The 19,120-nt window shown below is 37.7% G+C and overlaps 4 protein-coding genes across 7 annotated transcripts in view; 1 reads left to right on the forward strand and 3 right to left on the reverse strand.

The window, feature by feature from the left end:
• LOC145460483 (uncharacterized) overlaps window positions 1-18,686 on the forward strand; it is a 35,280-nt gene extending 16,594 nt beyond the window's left edge. The window contains exons 4-6 of the mRNA XM_081445317.1: window positions 15,677-15,746; window positions 15,868-15,985; window positions 16,555-18,686. Of these exons, the coding sequence (XP_081301443.1) occupies window positions 15,677-15,746; window positions 15,868-15,985; window positions 16,555-16,680 (314 nt within the window). The 3' untranslated portion in view covers window positions 16,681-18,686. The remainder of the gene's footprint in view (window positions 1-15,676; window positions 15,747-15,867; window positions 15,986-16,554) is intronic.
• Window positions 2,816-5,944, reverse strand: LOC145460488 (uncharacterized). 2 transcript variants are annotated; one of them, XM_081445324.1, is made up of 3 exons: window positions 5,639-5,944; window positions 4,801-4,887; window positions 2,816-4,009 (listed from the first exon to the last, which is right to left on the reverse strand). In XM_081445324.1, exons 2-3 carry the CDS (start codon window positions 4,862-4,864, stop codon window positions 3,549-3,551), a joined length of 525 nt encoding a protein of 174 aa, XP_081301450.1. In that variant the 5' UTR covers window positions 4,865-4,887; window positions 5,639-5,944; the 3' UTR covers window positions 2,816-3,548. The 2 variants fall into 2 exon arrangements, with proteins under 2 accessions (XP_081301450.1, XP_081301451.1); XM_081445325.1 differs by lacking the exon at window positions 5,639-5,944 and adding an exon at window positions 5,606-5,624.
• On the reverse strand, window positions 6,538-9,666 carry LOC145460485 (uncharacterized). Of its 2 annotated transcripts, none has more exons than XM_081445320.1 (3): window positions 9,361-9,666; window positions 8,523-8,609; window positions 6,538-7,731 (listed from the first exon to the last, which is right to left on the reverse strand). In XM_081445320.1, the coding sequence occupies exons 2-3, from the start codon at window positions 8,584-8,586 to the stop codon at window positions 7,271-7,273; spliced, it is 525 nt and encodes a 174-aa protein (XP_081301446.1). In that variant the 5' UTR covers window positions 8,587-8,609; window positions 9,361-9,666; the 3' UTR covers window positions 6,538-7,270. The 2 variants fall into 2 exon arrangements, with proteins under 2 accessions (XP_081301446.1, XP_081301447.1); XM_081445321.1 differs by lacking the exon at window positions 9,361-9,666 and adding an exon at window positions 9,328-9,346.
• Window positions 10,260-13,312, reverse strand: LOC145460486 (uncharacterized). 2 transcript variants are annotated; one of them, XM_081445322.1, is made up of 3 exons: window positions 13,083-13,312; window positions 12,245-12,331; window positions 10,260-11,453 (listed from the first exon to the last, which is right to left on the reverse strand). In XM_081445322.1, the coding sequence occupies exons 2-3, from the start codon at window positions 12,306-12,308 to the stop codon at window positions 10,993-10,995; spliced, it is 525 nt and encodes a 174-aa protein (XP_081301448.1). In that variant the 5' UTR covers window positions 12,309-12,331; window positions 13,083-13,312; the 3' UTR covers window positions 10,260-10,992. The 2 variants fall into 2 exon arrangements, with proteins under 2 accessions (XP_081301448.1, XP_081301449.1); XM_081445323.1 differs by lacking the exon at window positions 13,083-13,312 and adding an exon at window positions 13,050-13,068.
• Window positions 18,687-19,120: the final 434 nt, after the last annotated feature.

Consider the following 19,120-nt stretch of genomic DNA (forward strand, 5'->3'; position numbering starts at 1 on the left):
ACATAAACTATTAAGAATCCCAACTGGTGGGAGGTTGACCAATTGGCTATTTACACAACGCGGCCGAGGAGTTGAACTCGGGGCTACCGAGAACAAATCCAGATAGCGGTAGGGCGGAGGATTTGAACCAGGGACCTCCAGATTTCAAATCCAGCGCCTTAAACCACTCGGCCACGCCGCCTCCCTAAAAGAGGTGTTCTGTCGACCTACTTGGAAAGGCTAACTAAATGGACTTGACCTACACACAAAGCAGCTGGTAACAAGCAAATATTATCCTGTCGGAATCACAACATCAATTTTGTATCGCAGGGACACGGTCGCCGAGTTCGGCGATTCGTGCGTCCGGACATGCATGTTACTCTGATGATAGTTCTAGGTTTCTTTTTACTTATTTTGCTTACATGCAGACAAAAGAGCAAGCTACAAATCGTTTTTATTAAGATGAAATGTTATGAAGACCCTGGTCTATACTGTGAAGGGAAAAACGAAAAATGCTTGACATTTAACAACATTAACAACAACAACAACAACAATAAGCAGTCAATCAGTTGGCGGGAAGAAATGGAGACGTTCCTCGGGAGAAATCGGAAGGTGAGCCAACATTACTCACAAAGCCCTCTCTCTCTCTGCACATGTTTAGAAACAGTTATTGAACTTGGACGCATGCGTAAAATCAAACCTTCCGCTCTTTGATTTCGCCCAAGCGTCGAGCGTTCCGTCACCGCTGACCGGAAACGCGCAGGCTCTTGGGACGAGATTGGATTTAATGAGTTTCTTGTTGATGACGTTGCAGCAACGACCTAGTTCCCAGGGCTTTTCCTTTGAAAATTGAGTTTGCAGTGTACAGGTTATTTCGTAAACTCAAGGTCTTGTTTTAATTCACAACCTCCACTTGACAAAATAAAACAGATTAACATTTGCTACCACTTATCTATCTGTTCTAAACTCGAGAGTCAATGGATTGGTGCTATAATTAAGTTCAAATTTCCAAAATTACATTACAATGTGTAATGCTTATGCTATAAACATTTTATTTAAACGCATTATCATATTGTCAAAATTGCGTTTTACCACATCAACAGTAAAAATATTCAAACAATAGTGTTACTCTGGTAAGACATAAACGTCCTTGCTCAGTAATTGTTTATATATGGGAATGTGGTGTTGATGGAGTTTTTTACAAATGTCACCCTTTTCCGACTTTTCATTCAAACAAAAAGTAAGCTTCAGCGCTCGATTATGACGAATTAAGTAAATATGCGAACTTTATAAGAATCCGTTGCAAATTCATGAAAATATGGGAGGCCAAACTTGAAATTGATCAATTAATGGAACTGGGTTTTTTGTTTATATGAAAAATAAAGGGCCATTGCGTGGTCTGTAATTACAGTTTTATTCACAGTCTTACAGCTTTATATATTTCCATTAAAAATTAAATGGCAACTTGCAATTTCTAATATGATGAGGGTCTTTAAATCCCGACGAATCTAGACGACAGAAATTGAAAATAAGGAGAATAATCACGGATCGCCTAAAAAAATGATAAATGATGAAGTCTTTCAAGTGATTGGTTTTTCAAAAATCACACGTCAATCAGAGGTCATCATTTCAGCCAATCAGCCAGCAGTAATTCATGGCTGTAAATCATGGCTGTAATTCATGGCTGTAATTCATGGCTATAATTTATGGCTGTAAATTTATGGCTGTAATTCATGGCTGTAAATTAATGAAAAAGGAATAAAGTTTTGTTGTTGTGTTGTTGTTGTTGTTGTTGTTAGTAATAGAGAGACCGCATTTTCAGCAGATTCCACACCATCACGTCATATACCATATGTCATATGTCGCGCGTTAGAGCCAATGAAAGCCAGTTAGGATCAATCAATTTCACACGAAGCAAATTTTCAAATTAATATCAAGCTAATGCGACTTTAACACGTGTCGCATTTCTATTTTCTGTAAGTTGGGATCTTTTGAATTAAGGAGCTATCTGTAGAAAGCATTACTTCACGAATCTCTGAGGTAGGTGGGAGAAAGTTACCAATCTCTGAATCATTCAGCAGATCATGATGATAATGGTGATTATGACTCACCGTTTATGGTTCCGGTTTTGTATTTTCATTCTTAGCGAACGTGGGATTAACAAGAACTCCGTACCTGTTATAAAACGCCTTTGATATGGTTTATGCTGGCGTGCAGCTCTAATTGAAAATGTTTATCAAATATAAGTACGGTTATTTTCTTCGCAGCCTACTTGTATTTTAAGCGCTCTTTTTGAATTGTATGTTCTGAGATATCCTCACTCCATCCCGTTCCCTAACTGAACGCGCGTCAAACGCTATTTCCAAAAAAAAAAAAAGAAAGAAAGAAAAAAATCACGCTTTTAGAATCCATCACGCAACATTTAAATTTTTACGAAGCTGTATATTTCCTGTGCAGATAAATCAAATGAGAGAGAATCACTTATTTCAACAAATAAATATTGTTTCTTTCATAAAGAAGAGGCAAATTCATTTATTTACGTTTATAATATTTTGTCATCGAAACAATTTTCCATAGAAAATTTCGCTCTTGTCTGCGTTAATTTATATGAAAAAAAATCCGCCCTTTTCCTCGTTTCGAATTTTTGTCAAAACAATGGCCGTTGTCAAAGCGGAGAAAGACCAACTTCGCATACTGCGTATTTGGATTACTGTCTCGATGCTTTAGACTGAAAAACTGGAAGTTATAATATTCCACATTTGGTTCTTACTCTCTTATTCAGTAATTATCGCTTACGGACAAGTATCAAAGTGCTTTAAAGCCCTGGAAAATCTGTGACGTTTCGAAACTCTTTAGGAAACCTGACGACACCAATATTTTTTAGTGTCAAAAGATATAATAAGATTTTTTTTTCAGGAAAGAGAAACCTGGTAATTTATGCTCTAGTCTAAAACACTACTTGTAATAAGATAACATCAACATGGCAGGGAAGCAACTTTTCGAGCAAGTTATGAACAACTTTTGAAAAACGTTACACAACATGAGAAATATTGTAATAAGTTAAATATCTGGGAGCAACTTTTGAACAACTTTTATATTTATTGAGCAACTTTCTGAGCAATTTTGAGCATCATTTTTACAAAATTAGAGCATCTTGTGGAAAGCTCTTTTCTTGATGCTATCTATCGATTTTGTCAGGAGAAAATAAATTCTTGAACTTTTCTGATTTCATTCTCCTTCAAACGCGTTATTGGGGTCGTCACGCAACACTTCCCCAAGGTGCGTGACGACCGAAGTAACGACTGCGAAGGCCTGGAGGCGGCTTGTTTCATGGCTTGCAATGGCATTCGCGCGGTTTACGAAAACACACAAACAAACAACACTTTTATTTAATGCCTTCTTTTTTATTTCTAGCTGCTCAAATTAAAGCAAAAGCCACTTTTATGTGCTCTATGGTATACAATTATATTCATTTAATCACAGTTCAAACACAGTTGTTATACAGCAAAAAATTAATCATTTCGGAAAATCTGCCTGAAACTTAAAACTGAAACTTGCCAGGACTGTCATCAGACATACAGAACATAAACATTACAGCAGACCAATCCTCGATTGTCGCCTTCAGTGTGGCCCACCAAATCCTCACCAAACCACAGCCGCAACTCTTGGCCCGAGCTCACCGAGAAAGGATAAAAACGCGGCAGGATGATCTCAGGAGAAAACGAGTTATATCCAGGCAACTCGGACCACCTTCCAGCACCTCCAGAGAACGTGAAAAACTCGTTTGGCGGCATAAGGAGGTCATTGCTTGATGTTGTGATGGCAAGACTGACGTGTTTTTTTAATGAAGGATCGTCACCACAGCCCCAGAAAGAGTAGTGAGAAATTTGGCCAGAGCAGGTCACGTAACCGCTTAGATAGATCAATTTTACTGCAGCTATCTTGCCGCCGTAAGGGACGTGGAAACTGTCATACTGGTTACTCCTTGCGCCAAAACACACGGGAAGGGTATTGGCTTTGACCCAGGGATCTGAAGAGCCAAGAAATAGGTGAATATATGAGTGAATGAATTAGTAGCTGAAAACTACATTATCAGTAATTATGATAATTAAGGACGTTCGCACGAAAATTTTCCAGTCGATAGATTTTTTTTACTGCAGTCCGGAAAATGACTTACTTGTGCCACAAATTGAAAAAAGAATTGGTGGTCACCAACTTCGTTTCAGAGATATAGCGTGTTCAAAACTACCGTGATTTTGAACTGAAAATTGACGCATGTAATTCAACATGGCCCACAGGGGTTTATAGTTCAAATTATCCAAGGTGAGTTAACGGAGGCAAAGGATCTTAGTCATATTTTGTAGAAGTAGGTCTTTTGCGTAAGTAATTCTCAATGTTAACAACGTTTTCAGAAAACTTAACCCTTCAAGAGGCGTTTGAAACCGTCGTACAGATAAACGAAGAGCTAAAAAGAAGAATTTGGAACTTGAACTTCTAGTGAATAGATTTTCTTCATTTTTTTCGCTAAACATAGAAAATCGGTAGAGAAAATGATACATCAAAAGAAAAATAGGGGTCACCGAACGTCCGAGATCGCTAAATCCAGGGAAAGCTATAGCCACGGCCATCTGCCCTATCATTGTTCAATTTATTACTTGGGGCGCGCTCTCATGCATGCATGACGTGGCGTGTGAATTTGCGTGCGCTCTTCCTTTTTTTTTTTTCATACTTAAGCGCATTCCCGCCTCCAAAAACTTTATCTCGACGAAATTAAACTCTTTTTTTTTTTTTTTTTTTTTTTAAATAAATCAAGCTTCTTACCCAGTGCTGCAGTGAAAGGGACTATGAAGAGCATCATAGCCACAAAAATTAGCTTTTGGTCCATGATTTGTCGTGCGGTACGAGAATCTAAAAGATAAAATAATCATAAAAATGAGATGAGAAATACAAGTGTTTGATCATGAAATTATGGAAAAGGGATCTTTAGTTCTGTAAATACACGGTACGTGAGTAATTTACTGTAGCACGATAGAACGAGAATTTAGGTGGTGTTAAGATTAATCGATGGATCAAAATTTTACCAAAGCTGAAAATATAACTTGTTTTTGCAACATGCAGATAACTGAGAGTGGAGATTTACAAAATTCTCTGATAGCTGAAAGATGGGCTGAAATTTTGGATTATAGCCGCAGTCGAAATCAACGAAATTTTTGACTGAGATTGCAATATTTACAGTACCGCAAAACTGCCCCGTAAACAGCACTTAGCTTTCATAGCATTCTATGTTCTTGTTAAAGATTAGACCTCCCAGCTTTTAAAAGGCTGAATAAAAAAGTGAAGACGACATTTCTTTTCCCTTCGAAAGATAAAAAATTCACATCTCAGCTTATTCCTTAAAGTATTACCAAACATGCAGCTAAAGTCCTCTTAAGGAGTTTTCAATGCAAGGTTTTACTGTTCACACGGCTAAGTCACTTAGCTTTAAATTAAGGGTGATAATAAGCGATATAAGCTAAAACGTGAAACAGAAAAGAATAACAAGTTTGTTAACTTAGCCTAAAATCGGGTGAAGAACGAAAAAAAGCACAAACTAATAATGCGATTACAAATAATAATAGTAATAGACCTTTCTCATACACGAAGAGAAGATGACACTTACTCCTTCAATACTCACTCCTCTTTGAACAGTGATAAATTTTCTCCAGTAAAAGAGTTTCCTTAAGACTGTTTAAGTAATCTGTGGATTTGCTTAATTGAGTGAAGTCAAACATTGCCAACTCTGTTAATTTGTTGGTCATAATTTGTTGTCAAAGCGTAGTCCATTAGTAGTGTCGGAACACCATCTGAACAAATTGAAATCGACAGCATTTCTCCACCGATTGTGATATTAGCTTTCCTACTACGTGTGGTTCTAAAACTGTTTACTCAAAAACGATGTGCACTTCTTCAAATTTAGCTTTATTTATAACCAGTAACTTAAACTTCGCAGCCTACTTGTATTTTAAGCGCTCTTTTTGAATTGTATGTTCTGAGATATCCTCACTCCATCCCGTTCCCTAACTGAACGCGCGTCAAACGCTATTTCCAAAAAAAAAAAAAGAAAGAAAGAAAAAAATCACGCTTTTAGAATCCATCACGCAACATTTAAATTTTTACGAAGCTGTATATTTCCTGTGCAGATAAATCAAATGAGAGAGAATCACTTATTTCAACAAATAAATATTGTTTCTTTCATAAAGAAGAGGCAAATTCATTTATTTACGTTTATAATATTTTGTCATCGAAACAATTTTCCATAGAAAATTTCGCTCTTGTCTGCGTTAATTTATATGAAAAAAAATCCGCCCTTTTCCTCGTTTCGAATTTTTGTCAAAACAATGGCCGTTGTCAAAGCGGAGAAAGACCAACTTCGCATACTGCGTATTTGGATTACTGTCTCGATGCTTTAGACTGAAAAACTGGAAGTTATAATATTCCACATTTGGTTCTTACTCTCTTATTCAGTAATTATCGCTTACGGACAAGTATCAAAGTGCTTTAAAGCCCTGGAAAATCTGTGACGTTTCGAAACTCTTTAGGAAACCTGACGACACCAATATTTTTTAGTGTCAAAAGATATAATAAGATTTTTTTTTCAGGAAAGAGAAACCTGGTAATTTATGCTCTAGTCTAAAACACTACTTGTAATAAGATAACATCAACATGGCAGGGAAGCAACTTTTCGAGCAAGTTATGAACAACTTTTGAAAAACGTTACACAACATGAGAAATATTGTAATAAGTTAAATATCTGGGAGCAACTTTTGAACAACTTTTATATTTATTGAGCAACTTTCTGAGCAATTTTGAGCATCATTTTTACAAAATTAGAGCATCTTGTGGAAAGCTCTTTTCTTGATGCTATCTATCGATTTTGTCAGGAGAAAATAAATTCTTGAACTTTTCTGATTTCATTCTCCTTCAAACGCGTTATTGGGGTCGTCACGCAACACTTCCCCAAGGTGCGTGACGACCGAAGTAACGACTGCGAAGGCCTGGAGGCGGCTTGTTTCATGGCTTGCAATGGCATTCGCGCGGTTTACGAAAACACACAAACAAACAACACTTTTATTTAATGCCTTCTTTTTTATTTCTAGCTGCTCAAATTAAAGCAAAAGCCACTTTTATGTGCTCTATGGTATACAATTATATTCATTTAATCACAGTTCAAACACAGTTGTTATACAGCAAAAAATTAATCATTTCGGAAAATCTGCCTGAAACTTAAAACTGAAACTTGCCAGGACTGTCATCAGACATACAGAACATAAACATTACAGCAGACCAATCCTCGATTGTCGCCTTCAGTGTGGCCCACCAAATCCTCACCAAACCACAGCCGCAACTCTTGGCCCGAGCTCACCGAGAAAGGATAAAAACGCGGCAGGATGATCTCAGGAGAAAACGAGTTATATCCAGGCAACTCGGACCACCTTCCAGCACCTCCAGAGAACGTGAAAAACTCGTTTGGCGGCATAAGGAGGTCATTGCTTGATGTTGTGATGGCAAGACTGACGTGTTTTTTTAATGAAGGATCGTCACCACAGCCCCAGAAAGAGTAGTGAGAAATTTGGCCAGAGCAGGTCACGTAACCGCTTAGATAGATCAATTTTACTGCAGCTATCTTGCCGCCGTAAGGGACGTGGAAACTGTCATACTGGTTACTCCTTGCGCCAAAACACACGGGAAGGGTATTGGCTTTGACCCAGGGATCTGAAGAGCCAAGAAATAGGTGAATATATGAGTGAATGAATTAGTAGCTGAAAACTACATTATCAGTAATTATGATAATTAAGGACGTTCGCACGAAAATTTTCCAGTCGATAGATTTTTTTTACTGCAGTCCGGAAAATGACTTACTTGTGCCACAAATTGAAAAAAGAATTGGTGGTCACCAACTTCGTTTCAGAGATATAGCGTGTTCAAAACTACCGTGATTTTGAACTGAAAATTGACGCATGTAATTCAACATGGCCCACAGGGGTTTATAGTTCAAATTATCCAAGGTGAGTTAACGGAGGCAAAGGATCTTAGTCATATTTTGTAGAAGTAGGTCTTTTGCGTAAGTAATTCTCAATGTTAACAACGTTTTCAGAAAACTTAACCCTTCAAGAGGCGTTTGAAACCGTCGTACAGATAAACGAAGAGCTAAAAAGAAGAATTTGGAACTTGAACTTCTAGTGAATAGATTTTCTTCATTTTTTTCGCTAAACATAGAAAATCGGTAGAGAAAATGATACATCAAAAGAAAAATAGGGGTCACCGAACGTCCGAGATCGCTAAATCCAGGGAAAGCTATAGCCACGGCCATCTGCCCTATCATTGTTCAATTTATTACTTGGGGCGCGCTCTCATGCATGCATGACGTGGCGTGTGAATTTGCGTGCGCTCTTCCTTTTTTTTTTTTCATACTTAAGCGCATTCCCGCCTCCAAAAACTTTATCTCGACGAAATTAAACTCTTTTTTTTTTTTTTTTTTTTTTTAAATAAATCAAGCTTCTTACCCAGTGCTGCAGTGAAAGGGACTATGAAGAGCATCATAGCCACAAAAATTAGCTTTTGGTCCATGATTTGTCGTGCGGTACGAGAATCTAAAAGATAAAATAATCATAAAAATGAGATGAGAAATACAAGTGTTTGATCATGAAATTATGGAAAAGGGATCTTTAGTTCTGTAAATACACGGTACGTGAGTAATTTACTGTAGCACGATAGAACGAGAATTTAGGTGGTGTTAAGATTAATCGATGGATCAAAATTTTACCAAAGCTGAAAATATAACTTGTTTTTGCAACATGCAGATAACTGAGAGTGGAGATTTACAAAATTCTCTGATAGCTGAAAGATGGGCTGAAATTTTGGATTATAGCCGCAGTCGAAATCAACGAAATTTTTGACTGAGATTGCAATATTTACAGTACCGCAAAACTGCCCCGTAAACAGCACTTAGCTTTCATAGCATTCTATGTTCTTGTTAAAGATTAGACCTCCCAGCTTTTAAAAGGCTGAATAAAAAAGTGAAGACGACATTTCTTTTCCCTTCGAAAGATAAAAAATTCACATCTCAGCTTATTCCTTAAAGTATTACCAAACATGCAGCTAAAGTCCTCTTAAGGAGTTTTCAATGCAAGGTTTTACTGTTCACACGGCTAAGTCACTTAGCTTTAAATTAAGGGTGATAATAAGCGATATAAGCTAAAACGTGAAACAGAAAAGAATAACAAGTTTGTTAACTTAGCCTAAAATCGGGTGAAGAACGAAAAAAAGCACAAACTAATAATGCGATTACAAATAATAATAGTAATAGACCTTTCTCATACACGAAGAGAAGATGACACTTACTCCTTCAATACTCACTCCTCTTTGAACAGTGATAAATTTTCTCCAGTAAAAGAGTTTCCTTAAGACTGTTTAAGTAATCTGTGGATTTGCTTAATTGAGTGAAGTCAAACATTGCCAACTCTGTTAATTTGTTGGTCATAATTTGTTGTCAAAGCGTAGTCCATTAGTAGTGTCGGAACACCATCTGAACAAATTGAAATCGACAGCATTTCTCCACCGATTGTGATATTAGCTTTCCTACTACGTGTGGTTCTAAAACTGTTTACTCAAAAACGATGTGCACTTCTTCAAATTTAGCTTTATTTATAACCAGTAACTTAAACTTCGCAGCCTACTTGTATTTTAAGCGCTCTTTTTGAATTGTATGTTCTGAGATATCCTCACTCCATCCCGTTCCCTAACTGAACGCGCGTCAAACGCTATTTCCAAAAAAAAAAAAAGAAAGAAAGAAAAAAATCACGCTTTTAGAATCCATCACGCAACATTTAAATTTTTACGAAGCTGTATATTTCCTGTGCAGATAAATCAAATGAGAGAGAATCACTTATTTCAACAAATAAATATTGTTTCTTTCATAAAGAAGAGGCAAATTCATTTATTTACGTTTATAATATTTTGTCATCGAAACAATTTTCCATAGAAAATTTCGCTCTTGTCTGCGTTAATTTATATGAAAAAAAATCCGCCCTTTTCCTCGTTTCGAATTTTTGTCAAAACAATGGCCGTTGTCAAAGCGGAGAAAGACCAACTTCGCATACTGCGTATTTGGATTACTGTCTCGATGCTTTAGACTGAAAAACTGGAAGTTATAATATTCCACATTTGGTTCTTACTCTCTTATTCAGTAATTATCGCTTACGGACAAGTATCAAAGTGCTTTAAAGCCCTGGAAAATCTGTGACGTTTCGAAACTCTTTAGGAAACCTGACGACACCAATATTTTTTAGTGTCAAAAGATATAATAAGATTTTTTTTTCAGGAAAGAGAAACCTGGTAATTTATGCTCTAGTCTAAAACACTACTTGTAATAAGATAACATCAACATGGCAGGGAAGCAACTTTTCGAGCAAGTTATGAACAACTTTTGAAAAACGTTACACAACATGAGAAATATTGTAATAAGTTAAATATCTGGGAGCAACTTTTGAACAACTTTTATATTTATTGAGCAACTTTCTGAGCAATTTTGAGCATCATTTTTACAAAATTAGAGCATCTTGTGGAAAGCTCTTTTCTTGATGCTATCTATCGATTTTGTCAGGAGAAAATAAATTCTTGAACTTTTCTGATTTCATTCTCCTTCAAACGCGTTATTGGGGTCGTCACGCAACACTTCCCCAAGGTGCGTGACGACCGAAGTAACGACTGCGAAGGCCTGGAGGCGGCTTGTTTCATGGCTTGCAATGGCATTCGCGCGGTTTACGAAAACACACAAACAAACAACACTTTTATTTAATGCCTTCTTTTTTATTTCTAGCTGCTCAAATTAAAGCAAAAGCCACTTTTATGTGCTCTATGGTATACAATTATATTCATTTAATCACAGTTCAAACACAGTTGTTATACAGCAAAAAATTAATCATTTCGGAAAATCTGCCTGAAACTTAAAACTGAAACTTGCCAGGACTGTCATCAGACATACAGAACATAAACATTACAGCAGACCAATCCTCGATTGTCGCCTTCAGTGTGGCCCACCAAATCCTCACCAAACCACAGCCGCAACTCTTGGCCCGAGCTCACCGAGAAAGGATAAAAACGCGGCAGGATGATCTCAGGAGAAAACGAGTTATATCCAGGCAACTCGGACCACCTTCCAGCACCTCCAGAGAACGTGAAAAACTCGTTTGGCGGCATAAGGAGGTCATTGCTTGATGTTGTGATGGCAAGACTGACGTGTTTTTTTAATGAAGGATCGTCACCACAGCCCCAGAAAGAGTAGTGAGAAATTTGGCCAGAGCAGGTCACGTAACCGCTTAGATAGATCAATTTTACTGCAGCTATCTTGCCGCCGTAAGGGACGTGGAAACTGTCATACTGGTTACTCCTTGCGCCAAAACACACGGGAAGGGTATTGGCTTTGACCCAGGGATCTGAAGAGCCAAGAAATAGGTGAATATATGAGTGAATGAATTAGTAGCTGAAAACTACATTATCAGTAATTATGATAATTAAGGACGTTCGCACGAAAATTTTCCAGTCGATAGATTTTTTTTACTGCAGTCTGGAAAATGACTTACTTGTGCCACAAATTGAAAAAAGAATTGGTGGTCACCAACTTCGTTTCAGAGATATAGCGTGTTCAAAACTACCGTGATTTTGAACTGAAAATTGACGCATGTAATTCAACATGGCCCACAGGGGTTTATAGTTCAAATTATCCAAGGTGAGTTAACGGAGGCAAAGGATCTTAGTCATATTTTGTAGAAGTAGGTCTTTTGCGTAAGTAATTCTCAATGTTAACAACGTTTTCAGAAAACTTAACCCTTCAAGAGGCGTTTGAAACCGTCGTACAGATAAACGAAGAGCTAAAAAGAAGAATTTGGAACTTGAACTTCTAGTGAATAGATTTTCTTCATTTTTTTCGCTAAACATAGAAAATCGGTAGAGAAAATGATACATCAAAAGAAAAATAGGGGTCACCGAACGTCCGAGATCGCTAAATCCAGGGAAAGCTATAGCCACGGCCATCTGCCCTATCATTGTTCAATTTATTACTTGGGGCGCGCTCTCATGCATGCATGACGTGGCGTGTGAATTTGCGTGCGCTCTTCCTTTTTTTTTTTTCATACTTAAGCGCATTCCCGCCTCCAAAAACTTTATCTCGACGAAATTAAACTCTTTTTTTTTTTTTTTTTTTTTTTAAATAAATCAAGCTTCTTACCCAGTGCTGCAGTGAAAGGGACTATGAAGAGCATCATAGCCACAAAAATTAGCTTTTGGTCCATGATTTGTCGTGCGGTACGAGAATCTAAAAGATAAAATAATCATAAAAATGAGATGAGAAATACAAGTGTTTGATCATGAAATTATGGAAAAGGGATCTTTAGTTCTGTAAATACACGGTACGTGAGTAATTTACTGTAGCACGATAGAACGAGAATTTAGGTGGTGTTAAGATTAATCGATGGATCAAAATTTTACCAAAGCTGAAAATATAACTTGTTTTTGCAACATGCAGATAACTGAGAGTGGAGATTTACAAAATTCTCTGATAGCTGAAAGATGGGCTGAAATTTTGGATTATAGCCGCAGTCGAAATCAACGAAATTTTTAACTGAGATTGCAATATTTACAGTACCGCAAAACTGCCCCGTAAACAGCACTTAGCTTTCATAGCATTCTATGTTCTTGTTAAAGATTAGACCTCCCAGCTTTTAAAAGGCTGAATAAAAAAGTGAAGACGACATTTCTTTTCCCTTCGAAAGATAAAAAATTCACATCTCAGCTTATTCCTTAAAGTATTACCAAACATGCAGCTAAAGTCCTCTTAAGGAGTTTTCAATGCAAGGTTTTACTGTTCACACGGCTAAGTCACTTAGCTTTAAATTAAGGGTGATAATAAGCGATATAAGCTAAAACGTGAAACAGAAAAGAATAACAAGTTTGTTAACTTAGCCTAAAATCGGGTGAAGAACGAAAAAAAGCACAAACTAATAATGCGATTACAAATAATAATAGTAATAGACCTTTCTCATACACGAAGAGAAGATGACACTTACTCCTTCAATACTCACTCCTCTTTGAACAGTGATAAATTTTCTCCAGTAAAAGAGTTTCCTTAAGACTGTTTAAGTAATCTGTGGATTTGCTTAATTGAGTGAAGTCAAACATTGCCAACTCTGTTAATTTGTTGGTCATAATTTGTTGTCAAAGCGTAGTCCATTAGTAGTGTCGGAACACCATCTGAACAAATTGAAATCGACAGCATTTCTCCACCGATTGTGATATTAGCTTTCCTACTACGTGTGGTTCTAAAACTGTTTACTCAAAAACGATGTGCACTTCTTCAAATTTAGCTTTATTTATAACCAGTAACTTAAACTGTCAGAAAGTCAACTTTGCCTGTGTAACTGAAATGAGGCTAGGTTAAGAGTGAGTATAATTGCTTTTAACGATAGCTTTCAACTTAAAACAGGCTGTGTTTGTAAACCTGACTCTGCACCAATCACGTTTGTGTTAGTGAGACGTTTTCAACTGGAGTATCAGTTTTCAACGAATACTCCATTCGAAAACGAATCCCTCTCGTTGCTGTCGTATACGTTTTTACACTTTTGTATGACGACTATATTTTTCTGGTATATCGGTGAAAATATAGTGTATACGGTATGTCTTCAGTTTTAGAAACACAGTACAACTTACACAGCTAGGTTTATTGTTTGTCATTTCAATCTCAACTCTCGGTAAACACTCACGATTATCAACTTAGCACAGATAAAACCTAAGTGGCTCTTTATCCTCAAGATATTCTTTCCTTTAAAAATGAATGTCAAGAGATTGATAATCTCTTGTGAATGTTTAAAAGAGAAAATATCTGCGATCTGTATTGTTTATTTTTCAGTCCTTAATCATGACAGTTTCTGCTTGGCTTTGGCTACCACCTGCGAGATTTGATCTGCCTTGTTTAAGATCTCGGAGACTAATGTGTTTGCTCGTAACATAAACGCAGATAAATTTAAACTGGTTCTTTATATTGTGGGAGGCGCGGTGACCTCATGGTCAGTGCGCTCGTCTCCGGATCCAGCGGTCTTGGTTCGAGCTCTATGCGGGGACACTGCGTTGTGTTCTTGGAATGGACACTTAACTCTCACCGTGCTTCTCTCCACCCAGGTGTACAAATGGGTGCCAGCGAATTTAATGCTGGGAGTAACCCTGCAATGGACTAGCATCCCAACCAGGGAGGAGTAGAAATACTCTGAGTCACTTCATGCTACAGAAACCGGGATAAGCTCCGACCTGTCGGGCCACTTAGCTCGTATGCAGACTTGACCTTTTACGGCTATCGTCCATTTGGCATTGCTTCATTAAAATTTTTGATCTATTGCCTAATAGGTCTAATAGCCCATTTCCGAGTTGCCTTAAGCCTCAGTATCCAAGTGAGGCCTGGTGCTCAACCATTCATATGACAGTTTAATTTGCATATGAATGAAATCTCGTTTTCATGTGAAAGGTGGGCACCCGGACTTGCTTTGTAAAAGAGGCTAAAAGTAATACGGATACGACTTTTTTTTTCCGCCACGGTGTGGTATATTTGCACGCCAGCTGCATCATACTTGACCGTGAATTTTAGTCCCTTAAAGCCGATCCAAGTTAATTTAACGTTCATCTCTTACTAGTTTAGAAATTACGGAAACTATCGTGTGCACCTGAACTGTACATGGAGCCCTATTTTTGTGAAACCAGAAACTGCAAGGGACCGCATACGATACCGTAGGTCTTTTCAGATCCGAAACGCTGCGTTTTTTAAGCATGGCACTGGCCATGCGGTTGAATGTTTAAATGTTTAGGCTGGCCTTGTACAGCCACATTTATTCTTTTGCTTTTCGAGACACCAATCTTGACACTTTGTCTCCTTGCGCCCCGAAACACGTAATGTGGCAACGCGTGTTTCGGAGCGCAAGTGAGTTCTAACTACGGAACTTGATATAGTGCACGGGTCATTTTGCAATTTATGTGCGTTGGCTTTTGGGCTGGCGTTACATATCTTCGCTACACAGTGCTGACGAGCCCCAAGAAGGACGAAACAGCTGTCCACTGTTGCGATCCTACTTTATCAGTTCTTGTCATGTTGGTGTCTCGAAACGTTTTTCACGTAGTATCAGCCTTGCAGTCTATTGCCTATTTTTGTGTCTACAAAGTTTACAGTGCATGCAGACACAAGTACCCATTGGGTACCTATTACTTCAGATTTGTGGATGTGGGGTCTTAACTCTACGAAATAAAGACAAAAAAGAGCAACTGGCATTTTGCTGGCATTTTTGCAATTCAGCTTACCAATAATAATGAGAGATTTACTTGACCTCTTCGCATTTGACAAAGAAAGTCTTTACATGATCGTCCAATATACAATAGATGCCTAAAAATAATTACGTACAAATATAATAAGAAATGAGTTATTCAACAAAGGTGTGATTGACTAAGGCCCTTTATATTCCCTCGAATTTTTTAATTTGTCGATGGTTCAACCCTGGTGCCGTTGGGAGGGGAGGGAGGGGAAAGAATGCCGTGCGTTAATCTTTTTCTAACCCGGCCCGGGTTTAAGTTTCTCGTGTCTCAGATCTCAGTCGCGTCATTAAATGCCGTGATTATCTTTCAGGGTGTCAGAGTACTGGAGACCATTACAATCCGCTTCATATGGCCCATGGTGGACCTCTGGACAAAGTACGGTGAGGCAGCTATCTCACTATTTTTTCTCGCCTCTAATGTGCATCAATTCATTTAACTCAGTAGACATTAACCTGAGAAATTTGTGGCGTTCAGTAAGGAAAAAATATTTATTTTTTGCAGTCATGTTGGAGACTTAGGAAACCTGATATCAAACCGTGAGGGAGTTGTCATCATGACGTTAGAAGATCCTCTTGTTTCTCTGGTTGGACCTTTTTCAGTGATTGGACGAGCGTTCGTGGTAAGATGGGATAAATAGTGTTATCAGATATGAAATATACCCGTCCATCCATTTAACTTCATTGATGCGATTCTTTTTAACAGCTAGATTCTATGTTGCCGTGCGTCTGTTCAGTAATAGATCCCAGAAGACGTCCAAATGTGGTAAGAACAGTGGCACACGAGGCGATAGCCGAGTGTGTCACTGATGTTTTTACCACATTTCGACGTCTTCTGTACTGTGACCTGTTCCTGAACAGACACACGGCAACATGCGGAATCTACCTGTTTTATATAATAAAGAAACAAAAAAGAGTGTTAATGAGGTCATCTTTGCGTTTGGCCTTGAATAGATGATAAGAAAGGACCAATCAAAATGCGAGAATCATTTGACTTATTATACAAATACTCCGTCCCTAGTTCTCTGCGCATTGTTAACTGTCGATAACAGAGCGAGAGATTTTCGCAAGAGGAGCACTAACAGCTCTGCAAGTCGATATAGATAGCTTCGATAAAATAAACTGTCGGTCACTGCACGTGGCATTGTCAAAGTTACAAAGTCACACGGATTTTCATTCCATTTATTTCCAGATTCATGAGAAAATTGACGACCTGGGTCGAGGTCCTGGACCCGAGACCTTGAAAACTGGCAACGCGGGCGCTCGCTTGGGATGTGGTGTTATATATCACGCGCCTGTAAAATTGCCCGGGAATTAGCCAATCAAGATCAAGTATTTGCAGTTTTAGCGCCCGATTACTTACTAAAGAGAGGTGTTCTGTCGACCTACTTGGAAAGGCTACTTAAACGGTCTTGACCCACACACACAAAGCAGCTGGTTACAAGCAAATATTATCCTGTCGGAATCACAACATCAATTTTGTATCGCAGAGACACGTACGATGAGATCGGTGCTTTGTGCGCCCGGTCATGCATGTTACTTTGACGATAGTTCTGTGTATATAAGTTTCATTTTTACTTGTTTTGCTTACAGACACAGAGATACGCTACAAATCGTTTTTATTTAAATGAAATGTTACCAAAATATGGTCTATTATTTTGGTCTATTCTATACAGAGAAAAATTTAAAATGCTTGACATTCAGTCAGTTGGCATCAAGAAATCGAAAGGCGAGCCAGCATTACTCATTAAGCCTTCTCTCTTGATCTGCGCATGTTTCGAAACAGTTATCGAACAGCATGCGCACAATCAAACCTTCCGCTTTTTGATTTCGCCCGATTTCGCCGCAAGCGTCGAGCGTTCGGTCACCGCTGACCGGAAACGCGCAGGCTCTTGGGACGAGATTACATTTAATGAGTTTCTTGTTGGTGACGTTGCAGGGACGACCTAGTTCCCAGTGCTTTTCCTTTGAAATTTGAGTTTGCAGGATACAGGTTATTTCCTAAACTCAAGGCCTTGTTTTGATTCACAACCTCCACTTGACAAAATAAAACAGATTAATATTTCATATTATCTATCTATTCAGTCTAAACTCGAGAGGCAATGGATTGGTGCTATAATTTAAAATTTTCAAAATTGCATTACAATATGTAATGATTACGCCATAAACGTTTTATTAAAATGCATTGTTATATCAAAATTGTGGTTTACCATATCAACAGTAAAAATATTCACGGTATTACTCTGGTAAGACCTTAACGTGCTTGCTCAGTAATTGCTTCTGGAAATGTGACTTTTATAGACCTTTTTACCTAAGTCCCTTTTTTTCGACTTTCCATTCTGGCAAACCAAAAACAAGCCTCGGGGCTCGATTATGACGAATTTAGTAAATATGCGAAGTTTATAGGAATCCGTCGTTGCAAACCCATGAAAATATGGGAGCTTGAACTTGATCAATTGAGCTGGTTTTTTTGATTATATGAAAATATAGGCCCATTGCATGCATGTGGTCTGTAATTACAGTTTTTATTCACAGTCTTACTGTTTTATATCAGTTTCCATTAAAAATCAAATGGCAACTTGCAATTTGTAATATGACAAGGGTCTTCATATCCCGAAGAATCTCGACGCCAGAAATTGAAAATGAGGAGAATAATCACGGATCGCCTAAAAAAAAGATAAATGATGAAGCCTCTCAAGTGATTGGTTTTTCACAAATCGCACGTCGATCAGAAGTCATCATTTCAGCCAATCATCCGGCTCTAATTCATGGCTGTAAATTAATGAAAAAGGAATAAAGTTTTGTTGTTGTTGTTGTTGTTGTTAGTAATAGAGAGACCGCATTTTCAGCAGATTCCAAACCATTACGTCATATGTCACACGTCACGCGTTACAGCCAATGAAAGCCATGCAGGATCAATTAATTTCACACGAAGAAAATTTTCAAATTTTTACAAACTAATGCTACTGTAACACGTGTCGCATATTTATTTTATACAACTTGGGATCATTTGAGTTTAGGGGATATCTGTAGAAAACCTTACTTCTCGAACATCCAAGGTAGGTAGGAGAAAGTTACTAATCTCGGGATCGTTCAACACTCATGATGATAACGGTGATGATTCACTGTGTGTGGTTAAGTTTTTTTTTATTTTCATTCCTAACGAACGTGGGATTAGCAGGAACAACCTGTTATAAAACGAATTTGATGTGGTTTATGTTGGTGCGCAGCTCTTATTGAAAATGTTTATCAAATTGAAGTACGGTTATTTTCTTCGCAGAATACTTGTATTTTGCGCGCTCTTTTTGAATTGTTGCTCCAAGATATCCTCATACTGTCCTCCTAACCGAGCGCGCGTCAAAAGCTATTTCAAAACAAATAAAAATCTTGACTTTTAGAATCAATCACGCAACATTTAAATTTTTACGAAGCGGTATATTTCCTGTGCAGATAAATCAAATGAGAGAGAATCTCTTATTTCAACACATAAATCTCTTCTTTTATAAAGAAGAAGCAAATTCATTTATTTCTATTGTATTATATTTTGATTTGAAAACAAATTTCTATGGAAAATTTCGCCCTTCTTTGCTTTTTATATCAAAACAAGTTTTATATGGGAAAAATTTCGTCCTTGTCTTCGTTTGGGATTTTTCTCAAAGCAATTGCCGTTGTCAAGGCGGATAAACATAATTGAAAAATACACAAGATGAGTACAGCTACATGTGTAAAATAACGGAAAATATCGACAATGACACATA

This window comes from Orbicella franksi, chromosome 11 (genome assembly GCF_964199315.1).
Source record: "Orbicella franksi chromosome 11, jaOrbFran1.1, whole genome shotgun sequence".
NCBI lineage: Eukaryota > Metazoa > Cnidaria > Anthozoa > Scleractinia > Merulinidae > Orbicella > Orbicella franksi.

Coding starts and splice junctions, on each gene's coding strand:
- LOC145460488 (XM_081445324.1), bottom strand. CDS start 4,864: ATGGACCAAAAGCTAATTTTTGTGGCTATGATGCTCTTCATAGTCCCT. Junction 4,010..4,800: donor CCCTTTCACTGCAGCACTGG/GTAAGAAGCTTG, acceptor TTGGCTCTTCAG/ATCCCTGGGTCAAAGCCAAT.
- LOC145460485 (XM_081445320.1), bottom strand. CDS start 8,586: ATGGACCAAAAGCTAATTTTTGTGGCTATGATGCTCTTCATAGTCCCT. Junction 7,732..8,522: donor CCCTTTCACTGCAGCACTGG/GTAAGAAGCTTG, acceptor TTGGCTCTTCAG/ATCCCTGGGTCAAAGCCAAT.
- LOC145460486 (XM_081445322.1), bottom strand. CDS start 12,308: ATGGACCAAAAGCTAATTTTTGTGGCTATGATGCTCTTCATAGTCCCT. Junction 11,454..12,244: donor CCCTTTCACTGCAGCACTGG/GTAAGAAGCTTG, acceptor TTGGCTCTTCAG/ATCCCTGGGTCAAAGCCAAT.